Below are 12,586 nucleotides of genomic sequence, written 5' to 3'. Positions count from 1 at the left end.
GCACAGGAATTGCAGATCTTACCTGGCTTGATGAGAGAGGCCCTTATTACCTCGCTATTGAAACCTGTCAAAGCTTCAGGTCGTTGCGATTCGTACCGGCACCTGTCTCTTATTAATACTGACACAAAGATTCTCACCAAGATGATAGCTAACTGGCTCAGCTTCCTGATGGACAAACCGCTTCTGCCGGATCAAGCTGGATTTATCCCCGGTTGAGCAACTTCCCACAGTCTCCTTACTCTCTTTTTTCCATGCTACAAAATTTCAACCCTCAACTGGCGGTGAACTTTTTAGATGCCACAAAGGCCTTTGATTCAGTGGAGTGGGATTACCGGTTCTCCAATGTATGGGACTCCTCAGTGGTTTTTTAGCATGGATACTCCTCCTGTATTCCTCTCCAGCAGCCAGAGCCCTCATCAATGGCCACACCTCCCCTTTTGCCATTACCAGAGGCACGCAGCAGAGCTGTCCGCTCTCTCCCTTTCTCTTTGCCATGGCCGTGGAGCCTCTGGCTGCCAGGGTCAGACAGCATCATCACGAGAAGGCTCTTCGCTGCTTCCTTCGTCCCATCCTTATTTCCCTCCACGCGGACGATATTACCCTCTATGTCCGTGAGCCGTTGCAAAATCTCAACTCATTATTTCATGAGTTCGTCCGCTTTGGTGGTCTCTCTGGAATCCATATCAACTGGGCAAAGCTCCAACTTTCCCCACTTACTGCTTCTGTATCGCCATTTGACAGTGACTTTCCGATTGAATGGTGCAGCACAGACCTAACATATTTGGGGATCCATGTTACCGCCGATCGCAACAAACTTATGAGACTCAGCTATGGGAGGACGATGGAACATATCACCAACTGTATAACAAGATGGAACGCTCTCCCTCTCTCTATGACTGGTCGAATTTCCCTCATTAAAATGGTCATCCTCCCCAAACTTATGTACTTGTTCTTAAATATTCCTTGTGACCCTGGCCAACATTTTTTCTCCTCACTGCATTCAGAATTAACCAGATTATTATGGGGCGGTAAACACCAGATACTACAATGGGATGTATTTGCCGCCCCTATTCTCAGGGGTGATTCGACGTTCCCAATTTTGAACTGTACTATCTCTGCGCCCAAGCACATTATGCCCATTTTTGGTTCCCCCCCCCCCCCCCCTTCCCAAATACATTCCTCACGTGGCGACCAAGCATTTCCTGGCAGACCCGGTTCCGTTAGATGGGTTATGCTGACTGCGCTTACACTGCGCGCTCGGCCTCTGTGCACTGCGCGGTGAAGGCTTGGCAATGCATCTCTACTCGTCTGCAAGCCCCTATGCTATATTTGCCTCTGCTTCCCCTTACATATCATCCAAAAATGCCGTTATGCAAGAGGTTGCTTGAAAAAAACTAAGACCAAGTACAACATCATTTGCTGGGGGGATCTTTATCTGCACGGGAAATTTTGCACGTCACAACAGCTCATTTCTCGGTCACCACCCTCCCCCATCGACATCTTTATGTACGTTCGACTGCAGCAGGGCCTCAAGGAATATACTACCTCATACCCACTTGAACCACCCGATGTCTCAGCTTTACGCCACATACTGCGCACTGACAATGCCTCGCACTTAGTATCCACCCTCTATCACAGCGTATCTACAGACGCTCTAGAACTGATGTCCTCTACACTGTCACCCTCTCCCCTCCTCGCTTTTCTTGGTTACACGGAAGATCTTGACGAAAAGCATCGTAAACGTGTTTCCTTTAGCTTATTGTTGGCCAGGAGGCGAGTAGCATGCAGATGGGGTCGCGGTAGAGCACCTAAATTTAAAGAACGGATTAGTGACTTAGGGGCATATTATCAAGGGGGTTTATCTCCGCTTTTTTGGCTTAAAAAGCCAAGAAAGCGGAGATAAAATTATCTCCCTATTACCTAGCTGTCGCTAACACCAGTTAGCGACAGCTAGTAGGAGATAGCGACCATCTTGGGCCCCACTTTGCATGTCAGTGATATTTATCACTAATGACATGCAAAGTGGGCGTGCCAAGATGTTAGCGACTGAAAACAGTCGCTAATATCGCTATCTCCTATTACCAACTTTTGGAGATATTCGCGCTAAGCACGAATATCTCCAAAAGCTGACACCTCCCCTGAGCAGTTCTTTGCCATGTTATCCAATGGGAGGTGGATAACATGGCTAAGAGCATTAGCTCGGTAATGCATGAATATCGCTGACTTTTCAGCGATATTCATGCATTGCGGCGATTTTTATCGCATTTGCGATAAACCTTTGTAATACCAAGGTTTATTTGCGGTAAAAATCGCTGCAGCTCAGCGGTAAATTTGTGTCTCTAACCAAGCAATAGCGATAATTATCGCTATTACTTGGTAATATGCCCCATGATTTCTTGGCAAAACCATTCTATACATGAGAGATATTAATTTCTTCTCATTTGATAAACTGTCTATTTTTTACATGACTGATATTTATTTCTTCTCATTTGATAAACTGTCTATTTTTTGCATTACTCCTTTGATATGTGGTATATTCTATCGATTTTTTTATATGCTGGACTCTACATTATACTGTAACGATACACTGATGTTGCTGCTACGCATGTACTTATCTGTGGACTATGTCTATCATACTTGCTGTTATTGCTGAAACTTAAAAATAAATAAATAAATAAAAAGATCTACTTGTACAAAAAAAACACAGCAGGCACAATGTTCTCCGCATCATCTGCTGCATAATTTGCAGATTTAAACAACGTCTTTGTTTCTGGCTCAAACGATCAAAAGTTACAAAAAACACAGTAACGCTTTTTCCCATGCAGTGGAAGGCTTGTTGCAAAGGTTGACTGGTCACTTTTCAGTTGCTTATTGCTGTATTTCGGTGTTAAACTGGTACTAATGGGGAGAAACATTTGCTCAGGTAGTGTTGTGGAAAAATGATCAAATAGAGAAGTAACACTATCCCAAAATGTGCTGCATTACACCACACGCATAGTTTGCCTTTTCGTGCCTGCCACATAATTTGGTCTTCCTGCAGAATAATTCCAGCGGCTCTGATGAAAAGACAAAACGGGTATACCATTGGCTGCAGCAGTGCAAGCTTTTGTAAAAGAACAAAGGTGGATTGGAAAAATGGGAATCTGAGAGACAGAGTGTGTGAGTGGTGGAATGTGTGAAAGCATGTGTGTTTCAGTGTTTCTGAGTGTGTGAATGTGGGTGTGGGACCTGGGGTAGCCTGGCCTAGGGCAAGACTAGCATACAGAGGCTCTGTGTAAAGGTTGCAGACCACCCAAAAGTAAAGCTACGCAATAGCACACAAAAAGAAAACACTACACCAAAAATTGTGGGAAAATACGTACTGTTTTATAAAAATAATATTTTCTTTGTGGTCAAAATTTACAGTTTATGACATTTCAGATTATTGACATTTCAGCAATTAAACCTCTTTAACTCTAGCAAATTATCAGATAAATTTCCAATTACAGTTCATACAGTTTTCTAGAGATCAGGGAAACCCACTCTTCAAAGTTGACCAGTAATACAGTTCACATTACAATAGAGTACAAAAATTACACTTCCATTTAGTTATTTAAACTCAAGGTGGAGCATTAATTAACCACCTCAACAGACTCCAAACTCAGCTTCAATAGGGTATTACACGATGCCCAATACTGGACACTCACAACACCAACTACCCTCAGGGTTAACTCTGGCAGTTGAATTAACTCAGGGTTTACAATTTCCCTCTGTGGGTTACCTCCACCACCACTGGGAGCTTATAACTGTGCCTTCTCTCACAGGGAGGTAGCACCCACTCTGGGGAACAGCTCTCCACTTCCCCCCTTCCTGGATAGCTGTTCCCCTTCCCTCCGGGTGTCACTCCTTACTTGTAGCAGAGTTATCTGCGTGGACCAGGGGAAGAACCTGCTTTTCAGGTCAGAGGAGACTCAGTACTGCGGTCCCACAGTAGCCACTCGGTAGACTTTCCTCTCTTCTCCCGCTCGCGCTGTATTTCCTGCTAGCGCTCAAGCGGGGAGAGAGTTTAGAACAGCTGTCTGGCGACTGGGCTCCTCACACTCGCCTTTCCGTGGAGCGCTAGAGTTGCACCGGGGATTCCGCGTTGCTGCAGCGGCCAGGGGAAACTTCCGGCGCCTCCTCACACGATCCTCGATGAGCGCGCTGTTCTCCCGGGCATGCGCGTAGCTCTCCGTCGTCTCCGCCTCCGCCCTCACGAGTCGCGCTACTCCCTGGAGCCTGCGCGATCACAGCCGGAAGCTTCACCTCACAGACGCTGCACTTCTGGGCCTGCTCGAACCTAGGCCCCTCCTGCCTCCAGTAGCGGTCACGCTGGGGACATGCGCGGAAGCGCTTCCTTCTTCCACTGACGCGGCCGGTGCCCCCGGGGTCCCACAGACGATCGGAGCAGCGCCGCTGCTCTCCCCCAGTCACTTCCCTCACCGGCTCCACAGGAAGGATGTTCTCAAGCAGCGCCCTCGCTCCTCAGGACATTTATGGCTCCACAGACCCACGACTTCACCAGGGCACAACAAGGAACTCTAGCCACGTCACGGGGCTCACAGCTGCTCTTCCACGCTGGTAGGTGCAGCGCTGGGCATGGGAAGTTAGGGATATCCTCAGTAAGAGTGTCCTGTCAGCTTTCACTCGGGTTCAGACTTGGAAGGGTCTTCCTTCACACGCAGGTTGTTTTTCTTCTTAGCAGTTGATGTATGGGGAGGGATTGGTCAGAGGCTGAAGGGGGAACGTCTCTCTGAAGTGACTGTCTGCCTCCAAGACAAACTAGCTGCTCTCAGTGCGTCCACCTCCTCTCACCACTGCCTCACTCCTCCACTCTTGGATCAGCACAAAATGGCTGCTGGTCACTGGCCTTATATAGGGTGGCCTGAGACCTGCAGAAGTCTCTGGTTGTTTCTAGAAAGTTCCCTATGTTAGCCTATGGGCCTGTCCTCCAGTAGTGTCCGTTATGGCAGTTGGTGGCCACCATTTTAGGTTTCTGGATGTCCCTAGATTTTCAAGGGGCCTGACTGGGCCTCACAGGTTATGAGGGAAAAATGGCGTCATAGCCAAGGAACACCTAGCCCCCTGACAGCACTGAAAAATCCTGATGGACATATATGTAAAAATAAAAATAGAAACTCTGGGAGGCTAAGGGGGACAAAAATAAATAATAATGGTTAGAATATCCCCAGAAGCAGACAGGTCTAACAGTGGGTAAATTTGTTTCTTTGACCAAGTGTGCGAGAAAGTTGAACGCAGAGCGTGAGTCACTGAGAGTGAGAGTCTGAGAGAATGTAAGAGAAACATGTCAAAGAGACAGTGGATGTGTCTCTTTTTGTGTATTGATTTCCCTGCCAATGCCGGAGGTAATTCTTGGCTTATGTGGGAGGGCACTTATGGCATATGTGTGGGGGGTTCTACCCATGGCAGAATGCTTGTCTTGGTATACTGGCACATGGGGGCACCCGAAGCAACATGCTAGTGCTGATATATTTGAGGTATTGAAGGTAATTCATAGCATAAGAAAGGAATGATCATAGATAGGAACTCCCATTGCAAAATACTGGCCCTAGCATTCCAGGGTAGTTTTTGCCACGGTGGAAAAAGTGATATATAAGGAGCCGTCGAACCCATGACAAAATGATGGCCTTGGCAAACTGGATATGATTCTTGACATATGCGGAGCACCCTTTCCAAATTTCTAGCCCTGGCTTACTGGAGAAAATTCCTGACATATTAGGTGAACACACTAAATTTTGGAAAAAAAAGGGTTAGCTTCTATGGCAGTTCAGGTATCCTTGGCACGTTGTGAAAGTGCTGGAGCAGTCGATAAGTGCCCTTTCAGAGCCTTTGGCGTTTTAGCAAATTTAGGTATGAAACTTGCTAAAAAAATGCACTATTGCTTCATTCACTAGAAAGCAGGTCAATTGTTATACTTAGGCTTTCCTGTTTTCAGTTTCTATTTCTAGTCAATTCTGGTAGGGTTTTTTCATCGTTTTCAATACCTTGAAAAACAATGGTTATTAGTGGTTACACATCTTCATGCCATTAAAACCAACAAAAACAGTGTATTTCCTGTGGTTATGGAATGTTTTGCTTTCATTATTGCTTGCTGTCTGAAACTAATAGTGCATGTGTACAGACAGTGTTTCTACAGGGTATATGAGGTCCAAATACATTTTTACAAAGTAAACTTATTGTAGTACATCATACAATACTTCTTTAGTGAGTTTTTGGTCATGTGCGCTTGCTCTTTCTTTCCCATGTAAACATTTATCTGTGAAAAGGCCCTCTCAACATTGGCACTTGAGACGGGCAACACCAAAACAGCCAGTACACAATTTGCAAACTCTGGCATCTGACGTAGCTTTCCATGCCAACTGGTGCACCTAAAGATTGCAATTCTCTGGGACAGGTTCTGCAACATATGTACTGAACTGGGCGCATATGCCCGCAGTTATTGAAGAGATCAAAAATGAAGCAGTGCTTTTCAAAGTCCAGAGAAAATTCCCCTTTACGATAGGGATCTAGAACTTGTGAAGAGTACATCAATGAGACATCATTGACTTCAAATGCCATGGTTGGTGAAGGGACATTTCTATGCATCATTGCAGCCCATTTCTCATGTACTGTAAAATCAAAGTTCCTGAATTGCTCCTCAACATTTTTTAGCTTATCAAGTGGCAAGAATTCTAACATGGAACATGTTGCAGTGCTAAAGTAAAAGTGTTGCCCAGCCTACTCTCAAGGAGATGTTTCACATCTACACCAATTATGCTGAACACTTGGTAGACAAGTATGTTTTCAGACTTTAGTTAGATTATGTCCACCACAGCAGTCATATTTTCCTGTAAAAATCTAAGAATGCAGTAGAGTGTTCTTTTTTCACACCACTATCAATATGCAATCAAAAGTCCTCACATTTCTTGCCTTTGTATCATCACTAAGCAAACATTCTGTAATTGGTCACCACATGGATAATATAGCACTCATGGCCTCTAGAACCATAGGCTCAATAGCCCAGTTGGGAAGACTCTTTCTTTGATGCCACATAAACCACAAAATGAGAAATATTAGCATTTTAGTATCCATTCATAATGAAATAGAGCACCAGAATGGATTACATTGTCAATAGCATTCTTCATTAACTCTGAAAATTATACAAATGTTTTCAGCATACCATCAAGAAAGTGGCAAGGATCTCTTACAGTGGAGCAATCAGCTCAGGCATCGATTTTGACAGGTCATCGCACAACTTTTTTATATACGTAGCTGAATTACTGCAAATACAAACAATATCATACCAATCTTTGAATAGCATGTAGTTTGTGGTTGCAAAGGTGTTTTTTCAGTGTTTATATGTTTACACTGGTGAGGGCTATTTTCCTTTCAGTGGGGCTTTATCAGTTATTATCGGTTTAAAACAAAACAGGATAGCCTAATTATACTCCATTATTGTCAAAGATCACCTGCCACTACTTGTGAGCAGAGAGGGTGTTGTGCGTACAAAGCTGGGGGATTGACTTGGAAATTAAAATAACAGCATTGTATAATCTTTTTGTCTAGTTTAGTCTTGCCCCCGCTTCTCACATTAGCACCAGGACCCCCTATTTTGGACAACAGTGTACTTTACACATTATTTCCATTCATTCATTCATCCTATGAATTCATTTTCAGGTATCACATTCTATGGTAGTTCACCAGCAGAAAAGACCACCAGACAATCCTATCACGGTATGCAACCGTTTCAACGCAACTTTTACAATGCATTCTTTTTCAATGCAGGATCCTTTACAACGAATGCCTTTACAACGCATGACATTACATAGCAGATGCTATTACAACGCATGCTATTACAACGTAAGTATTGGTAAGTATGTCATTTTATTTAAACATTTAATATTAAAAATAAATTAAATTAATTAATTTAAGTAATTGTATTTATTTCGTTTTGGGTTATGGGGTACAGAGGTATTATTAGGGTTCAGGTCTAGGTTTGGGTTATGGGGTACAGGGGTATTTTTAGGGTTCAGGGCTAGGTTTGGGTTATGGGGTACAGGGGTATTTTTAGGGTTCAGGGCTGGGTTTGGGTTATGGGGTACAGGGGTATTTTTGGGGTTCAGGGCTGGGTTTGGGTTATGGGGTACAGGGGTATTTTTAGGGTTCAGGGCTGGGTTTGGGTTATGGGGTACAGGGGTATTTTTAGGGTTCAGGGCTGGGTTTGGGTTATGGGGTACAGGGGTATTTTTAGGGTTCAGGGCTGGGTTTGGGATTTACACTAACTGGATTTTAAATATTATTTTTATACACCTACACTATTTGTAAAAAATATTTAAATATATTTACAAATATATTAAAAAAAATTATTTGATAAATAACATTTTGTTAATATTTATTAATTACATTTGTTAAAAAAATAATATACTTACCTAGACTTAAGTTGTAATGGCATGCGTTGTAATAGCATCTGCTATGTAATGTCATGCGTTGTAAAGGCTTCCGTTGTAAAGAATCCTGCGTTGTAAAAATTGCGTTGTAATGGTGTGCGTTGAAAAAGTTTGCGATGTAACGTCATACATCCTCCTATCACACTTTTCTGTGAACGGCAAACAGCTGAAGAGACAAAATATATTGTTGTGAAGTTTTTTTCTCTATTCATGTTAAAGACACAGGTCTAAAATAAAACAATTAACGATAGTCATGGATTTTTATTCTAATTTCAATTTCCTTGGAGGGTTGACCCATTTCACTGTAGTGAAATGGGTCAACAGAATTCCTAAATGAGTCTGTGTAAAGTATAGGTATGTCGAAATTTTATCAGTGTTAGTTAAAGATAAATGTATTTTTACATTGCAGGTGTGTGCAACGAATCATCAAATTGCGATGAGTTTTAACAGATAAAAATAATTGGATGCATCACATTTAAAAAAAATTCTATTGAGATTTTGTGTATGGTTATGTTTGCTCTTATGTTTCTCCTGATTAACCACTAATATTTGCTTACAGTTGTTTTATAGCAACCTTTAACTTATTTGTGTGAAAATAATTATAAGCACACACACACACATATATATGTACACCATAGTAAAAGCCTTATACTTTGTGATGAAAAAAAGCTGTTTTTCTTTCAATAGCGCACGGAATTTCGTCAGGCCAGTGAAGACAGAGTGACCCATCGGTATCAAAATCCATGGTAAGCATATCTCAAATCTTAGGAGAATTAGCAAAACTATGATGCAATGTCTGTAATCATTCTATATACTGAGTTTTGAAGACTGGCTTGAATAATCCGGAAGGATAAATAAATTATTTACGCCAACTATGGCATACTGCTCATATCAAAATTATAGCTCTACAAATAAGGAACTGCCTGAAATACATAGCACATATGAAATAGAATATAACACCCACCAGAATGAATACATTTCAAAACCAATATGATAAATGGCAGAATCAGTATATCATGTCACAAAACTAATAAGATACACAGCAGAATTTATACATAACTTAGTGAATGATATTAATGATACATATGTGAAAAGGAATAAATCATATCCTTAAATATGTCAACGATATTCAAATAATTATGGCCCTCACTAAAAAGAAAATGGCAAGATCTAAAATTAATATAACGTGCATTGATAACAGAATGACATTCGCTGAAATAACTGACGTTAACAGAAATATGACAGATGTTGAAATGCATATGATGATCTGAAATGAATATATCAACACTTCGTCAGGTGTAGTAAGCGCTATGTAAATACAAATAACCTTGAATTAAATAATTATGACACAATAAAATAAATGTCCGGTATTTTGAAATGAATATAAGTAAAAAAGATATGACTGTGACTCCTTGTAATGAATGACTGTTGTTGAAGTGAATATGACCCAGACTGAAATTAATAAAAATTCGCAATGAAATGAATATAGAATACTTTGAAATTACCACAAAAACATGAACATTTATGCAAGACCTGTTGAAATTAATATAAGCTATATTAAAACGAATATACAACAAGTTCAAATGAATGTAGGTTTAGCTCAAATGAATATGAGAAGTGTTAAAGGATTGTTATATATGCTGAAATAAAGTTGACATGCATTTAAATATATATGGAATGCATCAAGAGGAAAATGACACACCTTAAAGTTAATACGGCATGTGTTGAAACAAATATGAGATGTATTGATATTATATGAAATGCTAAAATAAATATGACTTTTGCTAAAATCAAAATGATCTATGCTTGAATACAACATGAATTGAAATGAAAATGACCCACACTGAAATTAATATGACATACTTTCAATCAATTATGATATGTATTGAAATGGATATGACCCCCTTCAAAGAAACATGGCATGCATTAAAATAAATATGGCTTATGCTAATATGAATATGACACATTGAAATGAATATGGCATCCATTGAAAGTAATAGGAATAGAATTTGACATGCCCTAAAATACATTTGACCTACACTAAAATTAATACAAAATGTGTTGAAATTAATCTGGTATGTTTTGAAATGGATATGACTAGGGTTGAAATTAATCTGACACATGTTGACAGGACTATAGAACCAATAGAAATGACTATAACCCATGTCAAAATGAGTAAGAAAATCCTGGAAGATAATAGGAACCCACTGAGATAAATTTGTCAAAAAGGGAATGAATAAGGTATATATTGAAATAAATATGACTATCCTGTGTAAAAACATGTGGCATACATTGAAATGATGATGATATGCAACGAAATAAATGTGACATATTGAAATTGTTATTACATACACTAAAATGGATAAGAAATGCAGTGAAATTAATATAACATGCTTTTAAAAGAGAATAAATCTTTCTTTCGTGTTTATTTAAATTGTAATCAATAACTGCAGACAAACAAAGCTGCACACATCTGGGCATTAACATACATGGCATAGTAACTTTGTGTATCTGCGCCATTAATACAACCATGAACAATGCATAGGGTTGTGCAAGAGGAAATACATTGGTGTAGTCATTTCAAGAGAGAGATGACATTTATAATCACTAGCAAAGCTGTAAGACAAACATCCTAGCAGCCTGTCACATGCAGTGGCATTATCATTTCCAATATGTTTGTCCTGGCTGCATTACTGTAATCGGGACTGGGGCTGTTCCATCAGATGCCTACACATTTGAATGCAATTACCTTTTCAAATATCTTCTCAAATGACCTCCATATATCTCTAGGCCTACATTTAAGCAGTTGTTGCATTGCATAGCATTTGCCAGATTCAATACAGTAAGCTGCCTTCCGCAGCCAAGCTTCAGTTTTGGGTGGTGTGTCTTTCAGCCAGGTCAATGCTACCCTGCTCTTGGCCAAAAGTAGGAGCATACCTTGTCTTCAAATGCTGATTCTAATTCCCTTTCCCTTGTTCTATTTAACTGGAGGTAAAGAGCAGCCATGGCTGAAGCACAACTGCCATAAACCTAGGACACCCACCTTCTGTTAATGTCTAATGTTAGACCTATGTCTGTGGGTATATTCAGGCGGCCCAGGAGGAAAGGTTGGGAATGCATCCCTAGCGGGGTGCTTAAGCCTAAAGTATGAAAAGATGTCAACGGACAGGTCATAGTCACCAGTTTGAATGCATCTAGTGTTAAGACTTCCTCCACTGGACACAGATGTCATAGTTGTAGTAGACCTTTCCTGGGAAGTGTTGCTACAACAGAGGGTAAAAGTGTAGGAGGAAGCAGAAGGTTCCACAGCAGAGTCGCAGCTCGGAAATATGACATGTCATGGCCAGCCCTGCACACCAGAGTCCACCAGGCCCAACAAGTGAGGGCTTAGGGTGCTTAATGCTGTCAACAAACAACCCTCCACTACCTGGTCTTTTTTGATGAGGAAATGTGGCAGTTGGGACCAATGCTTGCACCAGTGTACCACATAATGTGCTTGTGCTGTTAAATAATACATGTAGAGGTCTCGGACCTAAAAGTCCCCCCACCCCCACTTCAGGGGCAATGCCAAGGTCTCCCACCTCACCCTAGCCAGCATAGTCCCCATGGTCTTGAAGAAATGAATGTTGAGTGGGATTGGCATATTTGTGAACAGTAAAAGGATTGAAGCAATATTACCATCTTTATTATGGCATGCCATTGAAAGTGTCAGTTTAATCCATGGTTTCACATAGGTTTTAAGTTTATCTAAGATCAGTCCATAATGTTCACGATTCAAAATGTCTTTGTCATGAAATAGTGTGGCCCTAAGTATTTAATGGAGGTCTCTTACCATTTTATTGGAAACTCCAGGGGTGGTAATTGAAGGTCCAGACACTTCTTCATAGCGCGCTATTTTCCTCAATAGAGGTAGAAGGTTATGTCCAGGATCTTTAACAAAAAAGCAAGATGCCATCCTCATGTAAGGAAATTATCATTCTTCTGTCTGGGTGGGCAATTCCCCTATGAGAGTGTTGCTGCCTGATTTTACAGGCGAGGGGTTTAACAGCCAGAGTAAATAGGAAAGGGGCGAGTGGACATCCCTGCTGTGCCCCAGTCGCTTGGGAACCAACAGAATAGAG

The 12,586-nt window shown here is 41.2% G+C and overlaps 1 protein-coding gene across 1 annotated transcript in view; it reads left to right on the top strand.

Annotated features, from left to right (window-relative positions):
- The window catches only part of SPMIP2 (sperm microtubule inner protein 2), a 354,778-nt gene that overhangs the window by 201,952 nt on the left and 140,240 nt on the right, over positions 1–12,586 (top strand). The window contains exon 3 of the mRNA XM_086962363.1: positions 9,153–9,211. Within this exon, the coding sequence (XP_086818489.1) occupies positions 9,153–9,211 (59 nt within the window). The remainder of the gene's footprint in view (positions 1–9,152; positions 9,212–12,586) is intronic.

The sequence above is a fragment of the Lissotriton vulgaris genome, chromosome 3_1 (assembly GCF_964263255.1).
Source record: "Lissotriton vulgaris chromosome 3_1, aLisVul1.2, whole genome shotgun sequence".
NCBI classification, from domain to species: domain Eukaryota; kingdom Metazoa; phylum Chordata; class Amphibia; order Caudata; family Salamandridae; genus Lissotriton; species Lissotriton vulgaris.
Note: the sequence above shows the minus strand (reverse complement) of the source record. Positions and strands in the feature narration are given on the sequence as shown.